General features: G+C 40.4%; 1 protein-coding gene across 3 annotated transcripts; it reads right to left on the reverse strand.

Annotated features, from left to right (window-relative positions):
* Positions 1–2,111: 2,111 nt before the first annotated feature.
* On the reverse strand, positions 2,112–25,315 carry ptpn6 (protein tyrosine phosphatase non-receptor type 6). 3 transcript variants are annotated; one of them, XM_037074954.1, is made up of 16 exons: positions 20,919–21,373; positions 20,507–20,532; positions 18,345–18,467; positions 15,741–15,935; positions 11,093–11,276; positions 10,110–10,226; positions 9,713–9,841; positions 8,156–8,252; positions 7,970–8,049; positions 7,677–7,823; positions 6,870–7,001; positions 6,621–6,775; positions 4,592–4,659; positions 4,350–4,501; positions 3,944–4,008; positions 2,112–2,405 (listed from the first exon to the last, which is right to left on the reverse strand). In XM_037074954.1, the coding sequence occupies exons 2-16, from the start codon at positions 20,512–20,514 to the stop codon at positions 2,309–2,311; spliced, it is 1,749 nt and encodes a 582-aa protein (XP_036930849.1). In that variant the 5' UTR covers positions 20,515–20,532; positions 20,919–21,373; the 3' UTR covers positions 2,112–2,308. The 3 variants fall into 3 exon arrangements, with proteins under 3 accessions (XP_036930849.1, XP_036930848.1, XP_036930847.1); XM_037074953.1 differs by having other exon boundaries at positions 20,507–20,609; positions 20,919–20,933; XM_037074952.1 differs by lacking the exons at positions 20,507–20,532; positions 20,919–21,373 and adding an exon at positions 25,059–25,315.
* Between the last annotated feature and the right edge of the window lie 535 nt (positions 25,316–25,850).

A 25,850-nucleotide genomic window follows, 5' to 3' on the forward strand; every position in this document is an offset into this window, starting at 1 on the left:
CATTAACACTGTGGTGGGAGGGGAGTGTGTGTTCATACTGGGAGCCGGCCGGTTTGTTATCAGTCCCAGTAGGATGTCTCAGGGATGCAAGAAATAACGACATGTTCTTACTTTAATTTCTGGATTAGCAATTAAAAATCAATCAATTTTAATATTTACAATATTAATGAGGTTATAATACAAACTCAGAATGAGCGAGCTGTTCTCAGAGGAAAATAAGTTTTGATGCTAGAAAGGTGGCAGGGTCCGCCACATAAACAAATAAAACTGCAGTGTTGTGTATTGTTAGTTGTGTTGTCCTTTAAGGTCAATTTGTTTATCCAGACATGAAAACAAAGAGAGTTTGTTTATTTTGTTTGATCAGGCATAAAACATTAAGTCAATGAAGATTTTTACCTTCTGATTAAAATGTATTTCCCAAAACTACGTAGTGCATCTTTAATACCCTGACACTGGTCAAAAATCCCACATAAACCCGCTTAGATCAGGCTTTTGTGTGCGATGGGAATGTGCACACTCTGCATTTATACCCGGGTCAGATGACTCTGCCTTACACACTGATCTAAATGTAAGACCAGCGCGAAATGATGACACTATCAACGGCAGGTGGTGGCGTATTAATTAAGAAGTTGTTGGTGCGGTCTATTGAGCACCTTTAATTGCTGGACAGGGTGTCGGAGCCTCCTTGGTTCCATATCAAAGGTGCTCAGTGGTGTTCTAAAGCCAAAACAGCTCGACTTCCGGGCTGTGAAAATGCCTGGATCGCCGACTGAGCCGGCTTCCGGTTAAACACTAAAATGGGTATAAAATAAGACTTTTCTTTCTGTCATTCTTTCCAAATGTTACTGTACCGAATAGCTCAAATTATGAAAGTGAATCGACTCATTTCGCGGGGGTTGTGACGCTCAAAATAATTTATCCACCGTTTTACAGACGCTTCTTTCACAATCGGTTTATTGTTGTTTTATTTTCTGTTACACAGTTTCCGGCGCATTCGTGACGTCAGTGATGAAATAAAGTTAGTCTTGTTCGTCTTGCTGTTTCAGATTTAGGGAGACACATTACTATTCACATCCCTTTGTTTGAAAAATACAAACACACACACAAATATATTACACAAATTCTGTAACACTCTACCTCCTAGTAAAAAGATTAAAGGCTCAATCTGTATTTTGCAGTTGTGTTTTTGGCTTTGTAAAAGCCTCAATAACAAAGATGGACACATTTTGAGATAACCAATCAGCATTTTTTGTTGGCCAGTTGTGTGAAACACTACTGCTGTTGTCGTTCAGAGCACTCGAAGGACTTAAAACCCGAGGTTCAACGTTCATTCTTGACCTTGGAAACAGCAACTGACAAAATGCTGATAGGATTAAATAACTGAAACGCTGATGTAATCAAACCTTTAACAAAACAACAGTTTCTGAAGTTAATGTTGAATAAAATATGTCAGTCAGTGTTGGGAATGAGAGCTTGCAACATGCCTATCGGCATAAAGATTAATTAAACATTTTCATTTAGGGCATTTAGCTGACACTTTTGTCCAAAGTGACTTACAGTAAGTACATTTGGCACAAGAAAGAAACCACAGCAGGAAAGATAAAACGTGTAAAATTACAAACATAAAAAGGACATCACACAATATTAACAAAGTGCAACATTTTTACAGTGAAAAAAATGAAAAAGAATTGATGAAAACTTATCCATGATAATATATTATCCCATAGTTAGAATTATACAACAAAAAGTCAAAAATTGTATTCTACACACCTTTTATTTTAGATCTTATTTATGAATTATCCCATAAGTTTGACCTTAATGTGTGGATATATTTTCCATTAAGTTTAGTTTTCATCTTATTTTTCTCTTTAACTGGCAAAATGAGCTTCCCATTATATAATGTCCTGCTCCTGATGCATTACTGTTTATTAATACGCATCTAACTATAAAATATATGAAGCCTGAGGAGTAAAAAAAATGAAGAGCCGATCAAACAAAGTCACTGATGTAAAAGTAGCTTCTGTCCTTATCACTGAAGGATTCCACAAAGATGATGGTGACTTTATTCAAAAAACTACAAATTTTAAAATAAAGACGATGAAACAACAAAGTGTTTACAAATGCTCTGCCTTTATTTTCAACAAAAGCATCAGCCAAGCTTTCATGTGACAAATCAGTTTTCCTTTTCTTCTGATTTTTCACCTCAAGTTTTATTTTGTAAAAGGTCTCCACTAAAATATAAATCTTTAACAAAAGAGCGCCTGCATAAATATAACAAAATGACGATTAAAAACGTTCTCAGCCTCCTCTATCTTTTCTTTACTGAGCCACTTTTCTTGTCGGACTTCTGCTTCTTCATATCCTTCTTTCCTTTGGACAGATTCTCGTAAACGTCTTCCTTGTTTCTAGAAACAGACACAGAAAAAGCTGATCAGTGATTTCCTCCGTCCTGTATATTTTCATACAACAGCCAACACTGACTGGACACAGTTCTGTCAAAAGTGACACTGGGAAGGCTGCAGCATCAGAACAATTTAAACAGACCAACCAACCGTGAGTCAGATCACTCAAAGCTGGCAGCCACCTACCCAGCGCTCCAAGTGGGTCAAAGTTTACAGTGCTGGGGGGCTGAACAGTTCATTGTTCTCAGCTGATTTATCTTTTCTAGCTGCTTAATTAGAAAAAGAATGGCACTCAGCTCACAGGGGTCACAGGCCACAGAAACATTATTCAGACAACGGATCAGAGACGAGCTTATTCGTCTTAATTTAGTGTTTTAACAAGCTGATATTTTTTTTTAAAAAGAGCTGTTACTTCTGCAGTTATTTGGGCAATAAACCAAACAACTGGAGGGACTGTATGAGGAGCACCACGGTCATTAGGGTAAATCCTCTGGGGGCCTTTAATCAGGGACGAGCTGAGCGTCACTCCAAAAATATCTGATGTCTTGTTTACTGCTGTGATTTATCAAAGGGACAGCATGTCATTTCTGCCACTAGGGGGCTGCCAGTAACGCAAAACAAAAGACATAAGTAACCTGGGATCATTGGAGTTGTTGTCTTCATTGTTATTCAACTACTATTTTCAGATGAAAATATATTTGATGTGACTCTGGCAGATACAGAAGCTCTGAGGGGAAGTTTTCTCTCCTGTGTCTATGAAAAAAAGCATGTGACACAAAAATTCTAGTGATTTTTTTTTTTTTTTTTAAGTGAAACCAAGTGAAAGAAATTCTTCAGGAGGAAAAAAAGTTGCTGGTGAGTGAAAAACAAGTTTTGGCAGGATTATTTGTCTGTGTATGTGTGTTTTTGTAATACTCGTTCGCACCACAAGAGGCTGAAGTGCGCCACTACTCCATTTTTAGACAGGACTAAAAACATTCATGTTTTTTTTCCCCACGGGAGTTTTAATTCCTCCATGCACACCAAACACAAGATACATCTACTGTGTGTGATGTGACATTACTGTCATGTCATGTGGTGACCAATTCATTATAACTGACTGTAATCTGTAGTCACAGGTGGATTTGTATTTTATCAGCAAGTCATATCCAGCAGCAAAAATTAACGGCCTCATTCAGACACATTAAGCCTGCATTTCAACATTATTGGAAATATTCTGGAGAATATAAATAGATAAGTCGCCTAAATATTTGATTCAACAAATCTTTTTTTTGCAGTGTAGTCCCAAAGTTTAAGACTGAAAAACTGAATTGATAAAATGGAGCTGGAGTCCAGCTGCAGTAACATCCTCCCTCTTCCCTCCTCCCTCCACCCACCGCTCCTCCTTTCTGTGAAATGAGACTGCTGACACGAGGCTGAAGACGCTGACTAAGACATGTTTTGGAAAAGAAAGTAGGGCGGCCGTGTGAGGTTTAGAGGAGACGTGAATGATTTCAGGACATCCAGTTCACACAGGTGCTCAGACACACCCGCCCACTCACTTTGAGGCCTTCCTGCTCGCTGGTTGGTGTTTGAGTTGCAGATTTCCATATTCTGTATCAGTTTCCTGGGGGGGACAGAAACAGAGATTCGGATGAGACTGATTATTCAAACGAAGAGAGAGGTTGTGCGGCTGGTTTTGTCTGTGTGGTTGTTTTTTTTTTCTGCCTCTGGGTCAACGTTCATCTTTCACAAGCCACTCTCTGATAACGTATCTGCTGGCATTGAACTAATCGGCTCTGGTGTTCGAATCAGCAGCCATAAGTGCAAAGGCCTATTGACACAGATTCATTTAATCTTGCTCCTGTTTGCAATTCATGTATCAATCTACATTTCACCCACAAGGAAAGACTAATTTCTGTATCTTTCTTCATTTTCTTCCTGGATTTCCCTGTTCCTGTTACTCACCATGTAGGCGCAGTCTTTGGCCTTGGTGGTCTGTATGTACTCGGACACAGACAGGTAGATGAACTTGTACTGGGCCTCTGTCTGCACCATACCAGAGCGCTGCTCTCGCACCATCTGGATGTATTTTGGGATGTCGATATCGCAGTCCAGACCTGCGGAGGGAGGCGAAATAGGAAAGCCGTGAATGGAGGTGGTGTGAGGAAAATGGAAAATAATCAATAAATATGAATATAAAAATGTACCTAGAGTGTCAATGGTCTCAAGGATCATGTCAATCACCACAATGGTGCCTGTTCGACCAATCCCAGCACTGCAAACAATCACAGAAGAACAAAGTTGATACATCAGTTTACATAGCTACATTTAATAACTCCACTAAAAGTCTACAGCCACGCTAGCAGCTCAGTGAGGATGAGCTAAATGCTAAATCCTAATGCGAGAATGCTCACAGTGACAATACATGAATTCATAGTCCATCCGAGCGGCAGAGTACAGATTGGAGTGTTTTTTGTATGCTATTACCCAGAGCACTGTTGGAGTTACAGCACTGGTTGTTATTGATGTGTGTTGAAAATATTAATGTTACTCAGCAAAATGTTACATAAGACAAGCAGACATATTTAGCTTACTTGTTTCAGTGAAGTTATAGGTTAACGTTACAGTTCAGAGATATTCATTTTCTTCCATAACTGAATAAAAAAGCTGTTAAGATAAGGTCCCCAGAACACTGTTTGAAGCTAGAAAGGTTGCAGGGTCCGCCAAATACATACAAAGTAGCACAGTATGAAACTGTGTTGTCCTTTAATGTCAGTTTGTTTATTCAGTGTGTTCGGTCATGAACACAAAGAGAGTTTGTTTGTTTGGTTTGTTTAGGCTTTAAAAAAAGGGAAGGGAAGATAAAAGTCAGATACATTATTTTCCACAAAACTCCATCGTGCACCTTTAAACATCAACTTGCACTACAAAAGATTTGTTACAGAAAGAGCACAGTCTGTCTCATTGTTGTGCGTCTGATTGTTTTTACAAACACACCCAACGCTAGCATGCTGATTTTTTAGTTCAGCAGGTATGTTTAACATGTTGATTATCTTAATTTAATGTTTTAAGATGTTGATATTTTTGCTAAAAAAGAAACAAAAACAACCAAGCAAAAAAAGTAGAGGTGTCATATCTGCAGGTATTTGGTCGATAAACCCAAGTATTAGGACACAAAATGCAGGGAGGAAGTGTAAGAGGACCACTAAGGTCATCGGGGTAAATCCTCGGGGGGGATTGATGTCTGGACAACATCTCTAATAAATCAATCATAAATCAATTTCATGACATGCTGACCAGGCTTAAAACTATTATCTGCAGCTATTTTCGGCAAAGACAGATGGATAAGAGAGAGACGGGACGTCCCAAGGGGATCTAATTTGTGCTTTTTAGTAGAAAAATACCTGGTAGTTATTTAGCTTCAGGCCACTGAAACCCAATGATACAATAAAATCAGAAAGGAACATCAACCTGGTCGTGGCTCAGAGACTTGCTGGCTGTCACAAGAGGTGGTGAGGGGGGTCACATGTCAAACATGTTTGTGAACACGCTAACATACCAAAATACTTATCCAAGCGTTGTATAATCATTCAAACAACAAGTTTTTAAAAAGCACAAGTGGCCTCAGTATCCCTCACGTCACACGGGCAAAATTCCAAAAGGATAATCTGTCGGTTGACTCAAAACCTTTTGTTCGGCTGAAACTAATCTAAATCCTGAAACAAGGATCATTTTAATCTTAAACCTTCAAGCGTTATCACCTCATAATGAAATACGAGCATGGTAAACGCAGCCATGTGGCGTTTTTCATAAATCACCCCATTACAAATGTCTTTCAGCACATCACAAGTTTGAAGTTTGAAGATTTCTGATCTCTGGCATGTGGTGTAAGCAAACACTGAGCAGAACTCCGAAAATTGAGGATTTCTCAATATGATATTGAAAGAGAATATGCTTGAGTTTTAGTTGTAAGTGAAAAATCTGTGTTTTAAAAAGTGGTCAACAAATTAATCAGTGAAAATTATCATCAGTTGCAGCCTTAATATTACAATCAGTGCTCTAAATATCCCACCTTCACAGTTTGAATCTGCTCCTTACTTTAACGGGGGATTCATGCTGAGGTGCCGCTACTAATTCACTCTGACGCAAATGAAAAATATCAACAATCCCTGTGGTGTTCAGCTCTGGGGCCCCACACTCATTATGGCGGGTCTCCGCCCCGCAGCTGTCTGGTACCTGCAGTGGATGATCATGGGTCCAGTATCAGGATATTCAGCCTGCTTATTGTTCACTTGGTTGAGGAAGCTGAGGACACCACCCGGCTCCTGAGGGACGCCGTGGTCGGGCCAGCTCATGTACTGGTAGTGCCAGATGGTGCGACTTCGTTTTGGCTGAGAAAGAGAAAAGATTACAATAATAGCAGTAATAGCGATAGTGATAATAACACATACACAGAGAGGAGAGAGGCCGGTGTGTGGAGGTTACCTCATCCACAGGAGTGATCTCCAAAACTCGCACTTTGTAATCAGTAGCTTCCCTCTCTGAGGTGCAGGACACCAGGTACGGACCGGCCTCCCTGGTGCTCTGGTTGTCGGGCCAGTACGGCACACATTTATTCTGCATAAAAATAAAGAAGAAATCAATTAGAACTTTACTCCTAAACTGCAATCTCTCGCACTTAATATAGTATGTCGTTTCTGTCACATCTCTCATCTCATTTTATGGCGTAAACAGTAAACTGTATTTCAGGGTGTTTGCAGGTGTCAGACACATACATGTAATGTTGTTTTATGACCTATAATTATGAAACAACATATTCTTTCTTTTTCAACCTTTACCTATAAGTATGAAAGTATGTTGTATATGGTTCTGTGAAGATGTAAGTTTTACGTAGGAATATGGTTATCAGTGTGAGTCAGGTCAACCTACATTTTGACGCATAGTTATATGCAAGTATAGAGTCAAGGGACAGTGTTAGAAAAAACTACAAAATTAATACATTTGATTCGATCAAATGTTTGTGTCAGTAAAACTTAACAAACTCAAAACTAAGACTACTACATGATTTTTTGGGGGGCAATTCAAAATTCAATTTAAAACATTGGAAGACTTTTTGGGGACCTGTAGACGTCCTGTATTTACTGAGATTGTAGGTATTTTGTGTATTTTAATATAATGTGGTTCATTGTTAGTATGTTTATTATCATTGCATGAAATTAACTCAATTAAACTCCACTAAAAGTTATGAAAGTCGAACACAGTGTTTGTTTCTTTTGTTATCTTGATACTGACCCGTCCTTTCTCCACCTCCCTTGTTGTCATGACGATCACCCTCGTGTTCTCCTGCCACACCATCTGCCAGAAGTCGTTGATAGTTGTTGCTAGGCAGCCCTGGCAGGCGATGTAAACTTTCTGATTTCCAGACTCCCATAGAGTGTTCTACGGACACACACACACACACACACACACACACACACACACACACAGTGAGCACTCCCCAGTAAACAAAACACCACGAGTGATGGAGAACAGGATACCTGACAGTTTGTTTGTAACAATGAGGACGATGACTCGGGGACACTCACTCTGACGTAGTTGGCGTTGATGTAATCTGAACCCACAACATCTGGATCGGCGTTCTTCAGGATGACCCTGGTGTCATTGACTTGTGGAGAGAAGGAAAACAAGAGCGTGTGGTTAATGTCGGTACTGTCAAAATGTGGATTTACTCATAAGATCTGGTTGTTATACTGAGGAGATTAAAAACTCACAGGGAAGAATATTCTTGTATCTGTTTTTGCTCTTATTCTCAGGTCTCTGGCCCTCCTCTCGGCTCTTCTTCACCTTCGCCTCCATCTTTTGGAGAGCCTGCAGGAGAGAGACAACTGTTTCACTCCCACTGTCAGAGTATATGCCAGTATGCAGGGACACAACGGTATCCAAGAGGTATCCAGCCCTCCTCCAACAGGAAGTAATAAAATGTGTTAATCCAACTATGACTCCATGGTGCAGCTACTGATAAAATGTCACAAAAGGCTCCAGGATCTCAGTGTTTCTAGACATGAGACAGTCAATCATGAGTTGATTGGAAGAAAATTAAAAAGTTACTGTTTTAACAAACATTTAAGCTGATCCAAAAATGCCAAACCTTCTTGAGTCAGTTTGTCACCCATCTCTTAATTTTCTTTTATTATTAATTGAATATCTTACAGTAAGACAAAATGAGAAGTCTAAAGATGTCACACTGAGTCCTGGGAGACTGGGATTGCCATTTTTCACAATTCTCTGACATTTTATCAAAGGTAGAAAGGGACTAATATTTCTTTTTTACTTGACTCGACATATGTGGGCCACTTCGAATTATCTCTTTTTTTTTCTCAGATGATGTTTCTCCAGCCCCAAAATTTTATTTCATTCAACAACCCCTTAAAAATAAAAAAAAAGAAAAACAACATTTTTTTTTTTTTTTTTTTTTTTTTACTTTAGTTGGACTTTACTTGAGTATTTCTATTTTCTGCTACTTTCTTCTACACTACAGCTCAGAGGGAAATATTTTTCTGAAATGGGCCATTCTGCATAATGAGCACTTGTATTTTGGCACCTTAAGTAGCTTATTTAATGGTAATACTCTTGTGCTGAAGATTTTGGATGTTGGACTCGAAACAAAGCCTTTTTATACTGTGTTTTTTTACACTTTTACTAAAAGATGCTGATTGCAAGAAAAGTTCATTTTTGAGTCTCAAACTTGTCAAAAACTGACGCTCTGGGATTGTAGGATGGTAGGTGTCGTCACTTTTTGATGGGCCCGGAATGAGACTCATAAATCTAATCTAATCTTTAGATAAACAATCTGATGTACCTATTCTCCCACTGCTGCATTTTATAGACCAAATGATTGAGAAAATAATCATCAGATAAATCAGTTATGAAAATCATCCTAATCATGAGTCGCAGCCCCTCGTCACCACCGCCTGAAATGAGTTTCATTTAAACTCTGCACTTGTTTTTCCATTTAACTTCCACTCAAAGAGGAATTTTTTCAGTCAGTTAAATTAATTTGGTTTCTCTCCTCAGTGTGAACTCAGTGTTATTTGGCCATACAGCATGGAGACTTTAGTGTGTTCCATCACCACAAGATGGTGGTATACTACCTTGAATTCTGCCCACAGTAAGGAAGTAACTTTGGAGCATTAAAGGCTTTCACACACTTCTCTCAATGTGTAGTAAGAAGTCTGATGTACAATTTACTTTTTCCCCACTTCAGGACAGCCCCCGTGGTTCTTACACCTCAGGTGGTACGAGTCGGTCATGTTGAAAAATAATCTTACGTCGAACTCCTCCCAGAAGCCCGCCTTGCTCTTCTCGCCCTCGGTCTCCTGCTGCTGCTGCAAGGTCTGATCCAGCTGTCTCACTCTGCTGTCGATGTCTGCTGCATTCACTCTGGTGGAGTAATATGGCTGCCGGGACAGAAAGAGAGATGGTGAAGAAGGAAAAACCTTATAATAGAGATGAAAGACGAGCCAGTGAGCGCATTAGACAACACCATCATCATCATCAGTCATCACTTAAAGACATGCTCAGAGATGTGAGTAATATTTCCTCTCTGTGGGCTGCTTGTCTTTTTGAACAAACCTTCTCACAGCTCTCTGACATTCACGTTGGCAGACAAGTTACAAGGTCTGTTCTGTTTTATCTCCATCATTAGGACAAAATAAAAGAGTTTACCTGTTTGAAATACACCCAGTTCCCAGAGATCTCCTCGATGCCTTTGCGCTTGTAATACTCCACCAGGTCCGTCAGCGTGTCGAACATGTCCTGACCTCCCACTGTATACCGGTCATTCTGAGCATACATGAACAAACACGACAGTATATCTCTCTAGATACATGTTGATCTGGACACATTGTGTAAAAATAAAAGAACACATTTTCTAAATAGGGAGGGACCAGCTGGGAGGCAATCACGCAAACATTGAAACACAAGGGCACTTTAATGAAAGACTTTGTAAAATATTTTTGTACATATCTTTTAATCAACACTTTAATCTCAGTGACACCATGTGTTGTGTTCACGTTCATCTGGTACCAGCAGCAGTTAACCAACTGAAGTTCAGAGCAGAGGAATCTCTTTGCTGATCTTTGCCACGTGCGCATGAAAAGGCGTTTGTGAGCCTTCCACTAATCTGACATTAATCTGCTGCACAAAAACAATGTGTCCCTTTTAAATGAAACCTGACGGATGTTTTCTCTGAGGTGAGCTGCCGCTGGAAATAAAATGCAAAAGTCTTTGGCAATGAGTGGCGACTATGAAAATGAGTTAGAGAGGCGGCGGTGTGACCCCTTTCTGCGCCGCAACTTTTATTAGCAGCCGTTCACAGTGACTATATTAACTAATCGTAAGATAACAGCTCCTCACAAATCTGGTTTTACTCGGAAATAAAACTGTGCTGAGCTGACATTTGAGCAACAGCCTTTTATTGCATAAGACAGGGGAAATGAGACTTTAAACCTATTTCGTAGAGCACAACACAACTTCGGGAATACCCCTCAGCATGTCTACACGGTGAGAATCTGTTCTTGTGACTCCTTTTTAAAACAAAACACTGACCAAAACCACCTCTAGTTTCATGAATGCCTCACCTTGTATGTCCCAGACACACATGGTCACACACTGAAACGCACACACACACACACGGACGAGCAAGGCACCTGACACATGATCTTGATGTGGGAGACCCTCTTTCCTCCAGTCTTGCTCTTCTCGTTGGTGAGGACCGACAGGACAAAGTCTCCGGGTTTGGACAGCGACTCTCTGACCAGGAAGGTGTCCGGCTCATCTCGCGCCAGCAGCAGCTTCTCTGCGTTTGGCCCGGACAGGTGACCGTGGTACCACCTGAGACACAAGAGGCACCAGTGAGATGTAAGACTCAAGTCATTTGGGCCAAGTGTCGACCAAGTCCCAAGTCTGTTTTTTCTTGTGCAAGCCAACAAGTCATTGGTTAAAGGTGCAGTTTGTAGTTTTTTTTAATCAGAAGATAAAGATCTTCGTTGAATGACATTTTTATGCCTAAGCAAATAAAATAGAAATAGCTTATTTATTCACTTATGGAAAAAATAAATAATAATTTTTTTTCATATCAAAGCATGTAAACCCACTATAAAATAAAAATAATGAACTTCATAATGAGCATATTATGTCTCATTTAACAATGAAGCTTCAGCCGAGTGTCTGTCAAGTCATCAGAATAGGGACTCCAGTCCACTTGAGCCTGAGCGACGGTTTGTAGCGCAACATTAACATGTTTCAGTTTTATTTATGCACATAGCTAAATATGTGTCGCATTTTTTTTTTGTGGTCACGGTTCAACTGCTGTGACTTGCAAAAACACAAATAACCAAAAAACAGTTTCTGTCCGAAGCACATTGTCTGTCACGTGGACATTATAAGGAAACACAAATAAAGCAACTTCACTTTTCTTTATTCTCTGCCTCCTACTCACTGTACGAGAGCAGAGCACCGTTACTGCAGCATCTATTCAGGACTAAGCGGTCGCCAGTCACTCACTGATGTGGTACGCTGGACTGTTTTGAGTGCAATACAGTGAGCAGAAATCGAAAAGCCACAGCAGCATGAGGTGCATTATGGCAGACAGTTAAAAACAGCATGCACAGATGTTGATATTAGATGCAGGTCTTATTTTTGTCCCTCGCTGTGCTTTGCCTGTGTGTGTCTGAGTGCGTGTGTGTGTGAGTGTGTAAAGTGTGTGAATTAGTGAATTTGCACACCCGGTCTTGCTGGGCTGTGACTTAATTTTAGGCACTGTTCTCGATTTCTTCTTCGAAACTTCCTGCTTTGTGGTCGGAAAATTTTCTGATGACAGATTTCGTGGCTGAAGAGGACAAAGTATTTTTAGCCTCTGGCCCCCCCCCCCCCCAATCCCCTCCCCCTTTTCGATATGTAACATCCACAGATAACTCCCCCTACACCTCCCCACCCTCCACCATGTCTGCTCTCTTTATGCCTTTTGGCGATTTCGTTCTATGATTTACATGCTCGTCAAATCACAGTTTGTGCTGTAATTAGACTCCACCTGACATTTTTTTTTATACATATATATTTATATTCATGTATTTTACTTTTTAAAAATAGCTGCATGAAGCATCTGCAGCAAAAAAAAAACTAAAAAAAAACTAAAAAAAGGTACAGGCTGTGCAAATCTGCAAAAACAGTTCAGAGGAATAACTGATGGAGTGCCGTATAGTAAGTGGACAAGTTTAAGATGAAAATGATAATCGTCTCTTCTGAGAAGAGACAAGATGGCAGAGGTATGAGAAACAAGCGCACGTTGACCTGCCGAGGTGACAGGGAGAGATCGGGCGATTACAGAGAGGCTGCTGGGTAAGATGAGGAAGACAGCGAGTGAGCAAGAACATGATGGAGTGTGCAATAGAGGAAGACGAGCACGGTCTGGCCATTGCTTTCAAAAGTGTCAAAACTTAAAGTTTCCAACCGCAGCAACAAAAGGGAAGTTAGACAACTGACAGAAGGGGGGGCAGAGGGTAGAGCTTCCAGCTAGGGTAAAGTACAAGGTCTCTCTCACACACACACACACACGATAGAAAGTAGTGCCCTCCTTGACTCATAAACGGGTTATTTGTCAGTACCAGTTGGACATTAACCTACTTAAAGAAGCCTACAGTTGCATGATGTTTCCAGCTGGGAGAATTTTTTTTTTTTTAAATACAAACACAAACATGAAATCTTGTAACTTTAAATAGCTTTCACGATTTTTATCTCATTTACGACAACAGTCTGAACGAGTCTTTAATGTGGCGGGGCTCCGCACGCTAATACATACATTACAAAATTATCTGTAAACTTATCTGATAGCTATATTTAACTAACAGAGATGCATGGACGATAATGACAGCTACTGTCAGTGAACAAATAAAAAGTGGTTGAAGAGGCTCTATGTCAATCTACAGGAATTTACATGTATTAATCACTTTCTTATAGGCCGCGTGTGAGCGGATGGTAACGACAAATGAAAAACAAGACCTCGCCCATCTCTCTCTGTTGCCTACACAAGACTGTGGATGATTTATTTGAGTTTAGTGCTGCTGGACTCTGGATTTCTTTATGAAGGACTCGGGTAGGATATTCTGTCCAAGTCCAAATTCTGCAACTCTGTGTACGTTCTCTCTGCTCGGCTAACAGAGCGCAAATTAAGCTAATGTTTGTTTAAAAATGGATTCCACTTACATAAAAAAAGACCTCCAGCACAACATCGAGGTTCCAAAAGCATTATTTAAAATAAAATCTTGCAAATCTTAATGAAGGAGGAAATGTGGAGAGCTAATCTCTGCATGCGTAGAGTAAAAAGCAGCATTACAATGTAGAGACACAAGAGAACTTCCCAACATACTGATATTTTTATCCCATGTTAAATGTTCAATTTTAGTCTGCAAGGCACCGAGGAAGTACGGCCGCCACACACAGAGAATGCGTCGACTGAAGCAGGTTCTTTATTGAATGTGGAAACGCTCTTTTGCCTCTACTTTTCGGAGATGAGTAATCAAGTGGGAGGAGGCTGCATAGATCATTTCCAGAACTGTCCCATCAGGCCTCGCGGATCACTGGACTCGCACTGACAGGTATGTCAGACAACACCTGATCTGACAGAATGCTTGAAAAGATCTTGAATTACTGATCACAAAAATATAAAAGGAAGTAAACGTTTCTATTACATTTTTGATGAGGAGTTTTAAATTCATGTAGTTTTGTCTACCTGTTGATCAGTTTTTGCTCGTTTCATGTGTGAAGGCTTGCTGAATTATAGAAAAAAAAAAGTTACACCCTGCCTTCATGTTTTACCTGAAGCTGCTTCACTGTGATGTTTGGCCTTCAGCTAGCAGAGCGATGGGTGTGCATGTGAACACACCAGAAAGTTGTTTTCGCACTCAGGTGCTGATGGTGGAAAGTTTCTCTGCGGTCACTTTCACCATGTGGATGTACGTGCATGAATTTGTGCCATCGCAACTTGTGGTCTAATATGCATCTAAAACGTGAGCTTTAAAGTACAGCAGCAGCAACATCCTGTGCTTCTTAGTTAAAGCTGTGAAATTAAGAATATTTGCATTTCATAGATTTGGGATTTTTGACTGAAGGAGAAGGAGAACATGCAACAGTAGAAAAACCTCATCAGACGTCCTCTCTTTTTTATTCCATGCTCCCTTTTTTTACGTCTTTAAACATGTCTGGATGGGGTAAAAAATGCTGCGTATGTTGGTGACCATCCTTCATGTAGGCTGCCAGGGCTAGGTTAGCCCAGGTGTGAATGGTTGCTGAGCTAACTAGGTGGGTGGTAAGTAGTGTCATAGTCTATGACACTACTTACCACCCACTTACAATGCAGTTCACACATTTGCTCACCTAACCCTGGCAACCCACATGAATGACGGTTGGGTCAACAACCCACAAGTGGCCCTAACGACTCTGAAACCGAGTGCTCACACGTGTCCTTATCGACTCTGTAAGGACACTCCCATGCAGGGTTTAAAAGCCCGCACCTCCCTTCCAGTTGGTTAGAAACAAGTCCACAACTGTCACAACCCCCTGATCAATGACTCACCTGATATCATATCACAATTTAGCCTTTCTGTCCAATACAATTTTGAAAGTCTAGAAGAGCCACAAGATTAAGTCATCTTATCTCTATTCAAATTAGCCAGGCAATGAACCAGAAGGTCGGGGGAAGTCTCTGGTGCTGCATCCAGATTCTAATTGTTAAATCCAATGGTCTAAATACATTAATGGTAACAAGTGACTGACAGACAGAGCAAGCTATCAAACTGCCGGTCGCAGCTAAAATCTTGAATCACAAAAGTACGTCCATCTGTAATGAAACTGAGTAAAAGCATGAAGTATCGCAAAATAGAAATATCGAGAAGTCCATTAATGGTTCAGTAAAGTACAGGAGTAGATTTGCTGAACATATGATCCAGTCGACCCTGATAGCATGTAACCCAGCGGCTGGAGCAGAGAAGCTGATGTAGGAACGAAGCGTCGAAGGCTGTCTGTCTTGTTGTCTGGAGTGTGGGTGTTTGTTTGTTTTTACTGACTCACATTCTGACAAAGATGCTTCTAGACCAGAGGAAAATATTTTTAAAAACCCCACGGAATATCAAACCTACGATGACACTTATTACCAAAAGTAAATAAACATCACAGCTGACCGTCAGTGACTGAATCAAACCATAACACTCTGAAGCTGAGAGTGAAGGCGGAGGCAGCCAGTGAGTGTGGGCCACGTTAACTGGCACTGAGCCTGGAAAGGTGAAGTAAGAGCTCACACACCTCTCTGTGGTGGGGTCAGAGGAGTTCAGGGGGTATTTGAGCTCGATGACGGTGCCGTCCTTGTCCTGCAGGATGCCGTTCTCCGCTGTGTAGTAATCCACCAGCTCTGACAGGGTGGCAAACTTCTCCCCGCCGTACAGGTCGTAGAAGTCTCCTGTGTTCTGGATCCGGATGTGGGTCACCATCTCACCCACCCTGAGGAGATTTTTTAAAAAAAAGAAAAAAAAAAAAGGGACAGGTCACACAAGTTTGTCCTTGGTGAGAAACTAAAAAGGAACGTCTCTATTTTTGGTGTTACAACTGAACAATAACATTTTTATAGACCTTTTTATTGCCTCAAAAGTTATAAAAAACAGCAAGAAATGTCCTGCAAATCAGATCCTCACAGAGTCTGATTTGATCTTCACAGATTCTGCAGCTGAACCCTGTCCGTGTACTGTATGCTCTGTATAAAGTAGCTATATTTATCTGGCACACTTCTGCACACTTATCGGCACGTTCTCTGTGGTCTCCATCATGCAGAGACCATCAGTACAGTGATTCTCTGGCTTTTAGCAGCTCAATAAAAGAGCTTCTCTGAGTTTGTTGGTTCCTGCGCTGTGAAATCGAGAAATCCCATTAATAAGTAAAGTCATTTTTAAAAACCTTTCAGCTCGTACAACTAAGGTAACAGGTTTCTTGACTCTTTTAGAGTGCAGTCATTTTTTGAATCATGGTTTTGATGGAAACAGTTTTAAAAAGAAGAGGTCAGACTGTCCAACAATCCAACATACAGTCAGAACAGCAAAACTGAGATAAAGAGAAACATCTGCAAACCTGCCAGGTTTGTTATTTTGAAATCTTTTCAAGGTCTGGGGCATTAATAAATAAACACACTGCTTCAAAACCTTAACAATGATATGGGTGCACTGTAGCAGCAAGGAAAAAAATAAACTAAACTCCAGAGAACAGGTCTCCTTCAAAATAACACACATGCTGCAGCTAGAGGCCGTCGACAGCTGTGATGATCAGGGGTGGAAGTAACTAATTATATCTACTCAAATTACTGAAAGTTTTTTTCTTCAGTTCTGTACTTAAGTATGCATGACACCATGTTATCCAACAAGCTACTTTAAAATCATAATTGAGTACAGGCAAAAACACAAAACTCTGCAGCAGGCGCAGGTTTGAAGAGGTGACTGTGACCAGTGAGCATCTTCAGACTGAAGATTAGAAAGAAGGACGAATGAATTAATTTAGGGTTGAAAAGTGACTAATACTCTGAGTAGTGTTTGAGAAGAAGAATGTGTAAGTATTGTTGTAATAACACTAGTTTTACTTACATAATTAAGTCACATTTCAGTGATGTAATTGTGCTCGTATCTGAGTGCAGATTTTCAGCACTCTTTCCACGAACACGTCCGTGCTCTGCCCACAGTGAATAAGAGGACTTTTCTGTGAGCGCCAAAGTTTATTTTTGCAGCTTTTTTTCAAGCCAGCGTCACAAAACAACCTCATCTCATTCATGCAGTTTAAAGAGTCCAGTTGACCGGATAAGTGTGTCTTTGGCATGTAGAAAACGTGAACACGAGAACATGTAAAACACTTCTCAGAATGGACAGAAGGCCTGCTGGAGGGGTAGTGTGAGTATCAAATGCTGCTTCTGTGCTGGTCAGTTGTTAAGAAAATCTACAACTTTTTCCTCGTACACCTACAGCCTGCTTTTGCTTCGATCAGTAACTCAAAAATCTCATACGTTCAAGCGTTCAGAGTTCCTGCCTGAACAGGAACGTTAACACAGGAACAGTATTTCTCATAAATGTACTGAACACTTACGTACGTGGGACACAAATATCTCTGTGAAACTTTGGCGTCAGTATGAGAGAAGCTGCTATTGTTATAAATGGAGATATAAGCAGTGAACCTGAATTTCTTCAGTACTGCTGCAGCACATTTACGTGAATTTAAACGTTTGCCCCTTTGAAGCACGCACCACAATACTGTGGTCAGTATACAACGTTCAGCCTCATAAGCTTTACATCAATAAAACCGCACAAACAAACATAACAACATCTCATCGGTCAAATCTAATTAAAGCGAGGGAGCATTATTCTCTATCCCCTCAGAATTCTCACTATATTCAGCGTTAAAGTTGAATTATTCCACTTATTTGTAGTATTTGGAGTATTTTTATTTCATCTTAATTTGAAACCTTAAAGTGAAATACATCATCACACTCTTACCTGCACAGATGAATGTAGCAACATCACATTTATAAATAAGAGGTGTGACTCTGGCATACGCACACAGAGCAATGGAAAGTTTGATTTCCGTCCTCACAGAGTATTCACATAATCAGCACATTTCTTTATCCCCAAGTTGTAACACAAGTTTGTAATAGAGTTTTAAAGGCATCAGGTGACTTTAAAGACATGCAGTAAAGGTGCTACATATGATCTGGTTCTTCATATAACATTTAAGCTAAATTCCTTGTCATTTATGATCTGGTTTGAGACTTCATAAGTGAATAAAGAGCGTGGGTGAGCTTACAGCACAGTTTTAAAGGAAATGTAAGTATTCCTCCCAGCTGTGGAGTAACAAGAATGTTTTTGGAGACATTATTACCTGACAGACAGGGAGAAATCTCCCACATTTTTTTTGCTGGGTCGAGCCAAAAAGCTGCCGTGGATGCCTCGAGTCTTCAGCATTTCCTCGGCCTGCAGGCCTGTGATGTCTCTGTGGAACCACCTGCAATCGGCACACATGTTCATGAAGTCAAAATCCACCCAACAAACACTGTGAATGTGACTGCAGCAAGTGCACGCACGCACGCACACACACACACACACGCACACACACAGAAGATAAGACTTGTAACAGATAAATACAAATTAATATGCCTTTATTGACACATACACACACAGCCAGTACTGTTTCCTCACAATGTTCACTTTGTTTTATGTCTAAATATAAAGTACATGTGCAAATACATTCAGTTTTTTAAAAGTGTTTGTCAATGAATGTTTTTCCACACAGCAGGAAAGGCCCTGCCACAGTCTTGCCGACTTATCATAATCTTATCAATTACACATATGCGTATAGTAAAATTAACTAGTGATGAGAATGTGTCATTCTTTTTAGATTAAACCACCAGGTGGTTGCTTATTTTTCATAATAAAAATGATAAATACTTTGTTTATTTTTATGCTGTATAAAACACAGCTCTGGTCTAATATGCTTTAAACCATGTTATTTTACTTGTATGTGAAGAGTTAATGTGCAAAAACACATAAAAGTCAGTCTTGAATTAGTAAAGCAACATCTGTTGGATTGATTTGATTAGAAAGAATCATGATTTAGGAGAATTAATCCAAGTGAAGATGTGTATTTCTGCAAATGAACCCTTCGTAGAAACATTTGTCGAAACCGTCACCACTCAGCCAATGAAGTCCCACTTTTAATAAGTAACAGTGACAACAATCTTCACATTACACCGTACATCTGAGTAACTATATCACAAGCGAGCGCAGTGAAGCTTCGGCTTGGATTCAGCAGCTCAGCGTAACATAATTGCAACAGTTCGGACTGAATATCTGCTATTTTATCATTTCCTGGAGCACGTTGAGGGTGGAAAAAGTGCCTTGTGGTCGAGCTTGGCTCACAACCTCTGAGCTAACCCAAAAACATCTTAAGACTTTTTTTTTTCTACATTTCTGCAACGTTGAATCTATTAGTTGTCGACTATCAAATAAATTACCAACTATATTAATAGATTCAGTTTTTGAAGGGAAAAAAGTCAACATTATATGATGCTAGTTCACTAAGGGGTTAGAGAGTTCTTTTACTCCAGGACAGTTAACTGAAAGTTTCAGGTTTGTGGACTAAACGAGACATTTAAGGACATGAGCATGAGCTCTGGGAAACACTGACCCACATTTTTCACCATTTTCTGCTGATTTTATAGACAAACAACTCATCAGTCACTCAAGAAGACAATCAAGAGATTAATCAGCAACTATTTGGACAATCTATTTATGAGTTCAAGTAATTTCTTCTTTAAATGATCTGATTCCACCCTCTGACAGTTGAGCGATGAATCGAGAAAATAACCGACACTGAAAACAGTGAAGTTAGTAGCAGCACTAGAAGCCACTCATATATAAAAATACCATCCACATCCTCAGTGAACAATTTCCCATCACAGCGGCTTTCCTGCAGAAGAGCCTGCTGCTTTTTAAAAAGAAAAATCTGTATCATCATTCAGCTTGTACTCAAAAATATCAGCCAGTTGAACTCATTCTTCACAGTTGAAGCATCCAGCTGTACAATTCAAAGCTTGAAATCTCGTGGCTTGACACATCTACGCATGGGGAACCCTGTGCATGCCCTTGTTCTGACAGTAAGTTTGTGTGTGCAGCTAAATATCGGTTTCCTCTTCAACTTTGGGTCACTGCAAGAGAGCTTTTACACGACAAACATTCATGCACAGGAGGAAAGTCTCATCGAGCAAAGGTGAGGGGAACCTTGAGAGGAAACCTCTGAGGAGCCTGGAGATATAAATACAGTGTTTCTCATTCAACCACTGTACTCACAAGTCAGTCATGACACACTTAAACAGACATTTAATCACATGATAGAGGAACCGAGCAGGATGCGTCGACAGCTGGGGAAAGACAGAGAAGGAGGAATGGAAAGAGAGAAGTTGTCATCACGCCTTGCACAAAACACAGCGTACACAGCAAGAGTCAAGCGGAGCGTTAGACTGTCTGTCGGGGGGCTTGACTCACCGAACCATGTTGCCTTTTCACTTCTCCTGGGACCAAAGAGGAGAAGAAGAGAAGAAGAAGAGAGTCACATCTACCTGCATATGTCCACAAGTGTTCTTCATCTCTGATTTAAAAAAAAAAAAAAAAAAGAAACAGCCAGTTCCTCAACACTTCCCCAATTTACAGCTGCACGCCTGCTCAGATAGACGATAACTCACTTTCATTCTTGTTTTTGTATATTTTTTTTTTTGCTCTTTCATACAATTATTCTGCCACTTACACGCATCAACCTAAAGACAAAACTCTCCGGAGCGCAAATCAACCCTCAAACTACCCGCACTCTCCTCCTCCTCTCCTTCTACGCTTCCCTCCACCCAATCCCCCTCCTATCCAGCCTCTCTCTGTCCCAATAGGAAACAAGGTAAACACTTACGCTTCTCAGCAGCCTCTGAAAACAACTGACGCCTGCCGAGACGCTCCGGCTGTATACGTCTCTCTCTCTCCTCCTCCTCCTCCTCCTCCTCCTCCTCTCTCTGTTTAAGCTCTCCCCTTCCTTCCTTTTTACGTCTCCTTTCACAAAATAGTGAAAGCAACAAGACAGGAACCAAAATAGCTGACAGGCTGGAATTCCTCCAACCGAGAGAGATCTTCTTTTTTAAAAAAAAAGACAACCAAAACAGAAACTCATTATTATCATAGATCACATTGGGTTTAAAGTCTGAGAAGTTGCCCTCTGATGTTCCATCACACTGGTCTTGATGATTCGAACTGTTCGATCCACCAGTGAGTCATGAGCAAGCATGTCTGTCCAGTAAGTCCACCCCAGTTGATCAAAAAATCCCCCCAAAACTGCAAACGGAGCCTCTCAGTCAGCTATCTGCAAAGCTTTTCCCCTCAGTCTGCCCACCTGCCTGTTACTGTAGCTGTCTGTTTGTTCTTTACTTCCAGGTGTGTGTATGTGTGTGTGTGTGCGTGTGTGTGAATGTAACGCACAAAGGTCAAAGTCGGAGAACACTTCCTTATTTGCAGTTACACCTTCCCCCTCTCTCTATATATGCACTGCTTCGTGTGCATGAGAGCTGCTTTCAGCTGGTGAACCATTTGCAACTGTGTGCTCATTATCAGACAACTGAAGCAACCGACTGAAGACGTGAGGCTGATAATGTTAAACCAGCGTGTTTTCATTTTAATCCACAGCTGCATGTAACATAATTCTACTGCACGACCAGGAAGGCTCACAAGTGAAGTAGCATTAACTCAGTTACTGTAATCAAGTACAAATTTGAGGTACTTGTACTACTTGAGTAAGATTTCCTGCTACTTTATACATCCAGTCCTCTTAGTTACTATTTACTTTTCAGATTACATGCTGCATCAGAGCACCATTTTAATTTGATTTATTTTATTGGCAATCAGAGTTAACAAAAAATAAAACACTTATTCTTTTCTCCAATAAATAAAGGCGCAATATATAACAACTGGCTGCCTGTTGAATATCTACTCAAAACAAATAGGGAGCCGCATATCAGTAGTAGTTGCTAACTGCTGTTAACCGAAGCTCCCATTTGCTAGTTAGCTCTGTTAGCCGTGCAGCTAGCAGGGAGCTTGAAACACTGGAGAAGTGAGAATGAGGATGGGAGGTGGCTAGCTTGTTAGCATGCTAACCTCAGTAAATATCTCTGTAACACAATACCCCGTCATTACGTCAAAATTATGTTATTTCTTCATAGTCCATTGATAATATTTGTTATTTGTTGATGTTTTGAACAGAAGTTCTTACATATAGCACATTTAAGTAACTAGAAAATGTGTTTAATTGTTAATAAAAACATTTAAATGTGAAATTTGTAAGAATTGGCCACCTGGGGGCAGCATTTCGCCAAAGTTACAGCTAACTGCTGCTAACTGTAGCTGCAGCTAGCAGTCCGGACTGGAAGCTTGGAGTATTATGAAAAAGGACAGGTCTATGCTAACTGGTTAGCATGCTAACCTTAGTACATATATGTGCAGAAGAGTGAAAAGATGTCTGTAATATGACATCAAAACTCTTCTTTCTTCACATTATGTAGATAATTACATTGAATGGTACAATCTAAAATTCTCACAAACTGCACCTTTAATATCAGAGACTTTTTCTCAAGTACTGTTTTTTACAAGTGACTTTCACAGTGACCAAAGTAATATCTTCAACACAATGTCTACTTTGACTGAAGAATGACTTTGGAGTACTTTTAACAACACTGCTGCAAACACCTGGTCTGACATTTTACCAGCTGTGAAGCAAACGGGAAAATCTACATTTAACTTGCAAATCATATTTACCAACAGGAGCTTTTCCCAAAGAGGCATCTGCATTCATGAGATCTACAGTCCGTGTTGGTAACATCCTCCTCATTAGACTGTGAACTGTGAGCCATGTAAATACGGTATGCAGAAATATGTAAAGTTCTGGAGGAAAAACTGAGAAAAAGTGGAGAAAACTATACACAGAGTCAATGCTGTAGCTCCGCCCCGATCCTCTCCCTCCCTCCCTCCACACACATGCGCGCGCGCGCGCACACACACACACACACACACACACACACACACACACACACACAGCTAAGCAGGTGTTGTTCGTCGTGGTTAACGCCAGCTATTGCAGTCTGCATTATTCTCCTCCTCACAGAGTCGTGCGTCTAACAGTTGAGTCTGGTTTGGCTTCTCTTCCCTTCTGACACGACCGAGCCTCACTTCACTTCTCTTCACTCAGGCAGCAGGACGAACGCAGTGGTGTGACTAACAAAAAACACACATGCACACACGCTGTGGGGTTTTTCTCTTCTCACACCCTCAGCGACAACAAAGATGTTTCCAAGATTTGGTCATTCGTTTCGAGTGTTGCAACGGCCTCGCACGTTGCAATGCGTCAAATTGTGTCTGTTTAGAGGAATTAATTGTACATGCTGTACTGTTCCTTCCCTCCTCTGTTCACACCTCTAAAACATTATAATATAGATTTTTACACAACATGACAAAGAATTAGACAATTCTTCCTCAAAGTCACTGTTTCCTGCTCCTTGAGGATCTGCTGCCTCTCTTTATGTAATATCTTTGTAAATAAAGAAGAAAGTCATTTGAGGCAGTCGCTTGGGCTCCGGGAAGTTGTGAAAGGTTTGCACTATTTTCGAGCACTTGAGTTGCACTTTTCACAAATATCATTCAGATTTTGGGAATATGGTGTAATATGACCATGACACAATTTGAATGTGTCTATTGTGAGAAATCTCCTAATGACACTTATACCCTGGTAACTATACCAGTCTTTATTCAGCATGTCTGGGTGTGTTAGGTCATTGTCACTGTAGATGTTTTATTATTACATTTTAGTATTATTTTTGTGTCAGTGCAGTTGGGGGAATGAAATTTACTGGATAAGAAAAAAAAAAAAAAACATTCTAAAGTTAGCATGCTAAGCAGCTAGCCCCGAACCTTACTGTCGTGTCATGCCTCTTTGTGACCCATGAGGAGACAGTGGCTGTGGTTTCCCCCGGTCATACTAGGTCACAATCCAGGCAGGCATCGTCAGCTAAAAGCACCATTTAGCTCTACGGCTAACTGAGGTACTTTCAAACAGCAGATACACACTTCAACCACAGATAACTACAGAAAAAGACGATCGTGAGCAGCATTTAGCAGTTATGCTGCCCCTTGTGGTTTTGGAGATACCTTTTGAATCCTGGCCACTTCTCACATATCAAGCTTTTAAGTAGAATATACTGACAATGTCCAACGCGCAATATAATGGTATAAAATATACAAATTCACAAAAGTTGATGGGCTGCAACAGGAAACAACGCGCCATTTTGTCCAAAATAATAGTGAGCAAATATAATCATAATCCTTACTTAACAAATTGCAATTTTTAGTACTACTACACTGTATTGAACTCCTGCGTGTAGTTTGACTGAGTGGTGTCGCCATAGAACAGCAGAAGCCGTTAGCTCGCTGCTGTGGGTCGGTACAATCGATGTAAATCAATATGTATTTGTATGAGAATGTAATATGACCGTTACGTAGGCTGTATCAGTGATTGTGGTAGCTTTTGTCTGTTTTTTTTGTTTGTTTGTTTGTTTTTTGTTAGTGTTAATTTTATGAGAAGTTATTGTCTCCCAGTGTTACGCTAAAGTCACGCCAGAACATTAACCAGCTAGCATAAATAAGCTAGCAAACAGTCCATACACTGGAATATATTAATGTCACGTGTTAATGCAGTTCACATTATTGTAAATAATAAAACGTTAATTCCATTTTTAGTGAGTGTTTGAATATTTTAGAATTACAACAATTACTTTTTTTTTTTTTTAATGTTCTGAGGGCCGACTCTCAGACCTCACAGCAGGTTGGTGCTGAGGCAGTTGACAAACACTGGTGTTAAATAGTAACACCAAAGCGCATATCAAACACTGACAAATAACATTTAAAGGACTGTAGACACAAGCTGACAAAGTTCAAATACCTGCACTGTACTTGTTTTCAGCTTTTGCACACGCACATAAAAAAAATAATAACGATAATAATCCATGACACTCACCGACAAGACATTTTGTCGAGACTCACTGGAACTCCGGGCTCTTCTGTACCAGGAAGTGAGGGGTTGAATCCAGCCTCTCTCTCTGCTGTTGTCTCTGATGATGCTCAGTAAAATTCACAGAAACATCAGGTTGCACTGAAAGCAGCTACTGCGTTTCACCGGTCCACGTTAGCTTTCCTTGTTCTTACTTCCTGGGTTCACTTGTGCCCGACCTCACTCATGTTGAGCCTCCAACTCTCTCTCATGATAACATATCAAGCCTCATTACCAGCCCAGCCAATCCTCCCGCCCTGTAATTTTCTTTAATTGTCTTAATTGGCCGACTATCTATTGGAGAAAATCTGCCTGTTCCTGACCCCTGCTTCCCCTGCTCCTCCTCTCAGGACCTTTTCCATGTGTAAAGGCTCTGCTGCTTTTCCATTTCCCTGAAATTAAACATTTGCCTTCATGTAAATTCAGCCTGGTCTTTGAGGCTTGTATGCAAAGTATGTCCTGCTCGTGATGCTGTTCATCTCAACAGTTAGACTTCCTTCAAGCATCCACAGCATTATTTCTTACATGGGCAAGGATGATCAATTGAACATAAAGAAAAACATTCAGGGGTCACTGAAAGCTTTGATGAGTTTAATCCGTTAATCAGTATGATATGCTAATGTTTAGCATGTATAAAGTTTACCATCTTAGTTTTGCATGATAGCATACTAACACTTGCTAATTTGCATTTTAACATAAAGCTCAGCAGCGGCTTATGAGAATGTTATCAGATTGGCAGATATTTGGTAATCAACTAAT

This window comes from Acanthopagrus latus, chromosome 17 (assembly GCF_904848185.1).
Source record: "Acanthopagrus latus isolate v.2019 chromosome 17, fAcaLat1.1, whole genome shotgun sequence".
Taxonomy (NCBI): domain Eukaryota; kingdom Metazoa; phylum Chordata; class Actinopteri; order Spariformes; family Sparidae; genus Acanthopagrus; species Acanthopagrus latus.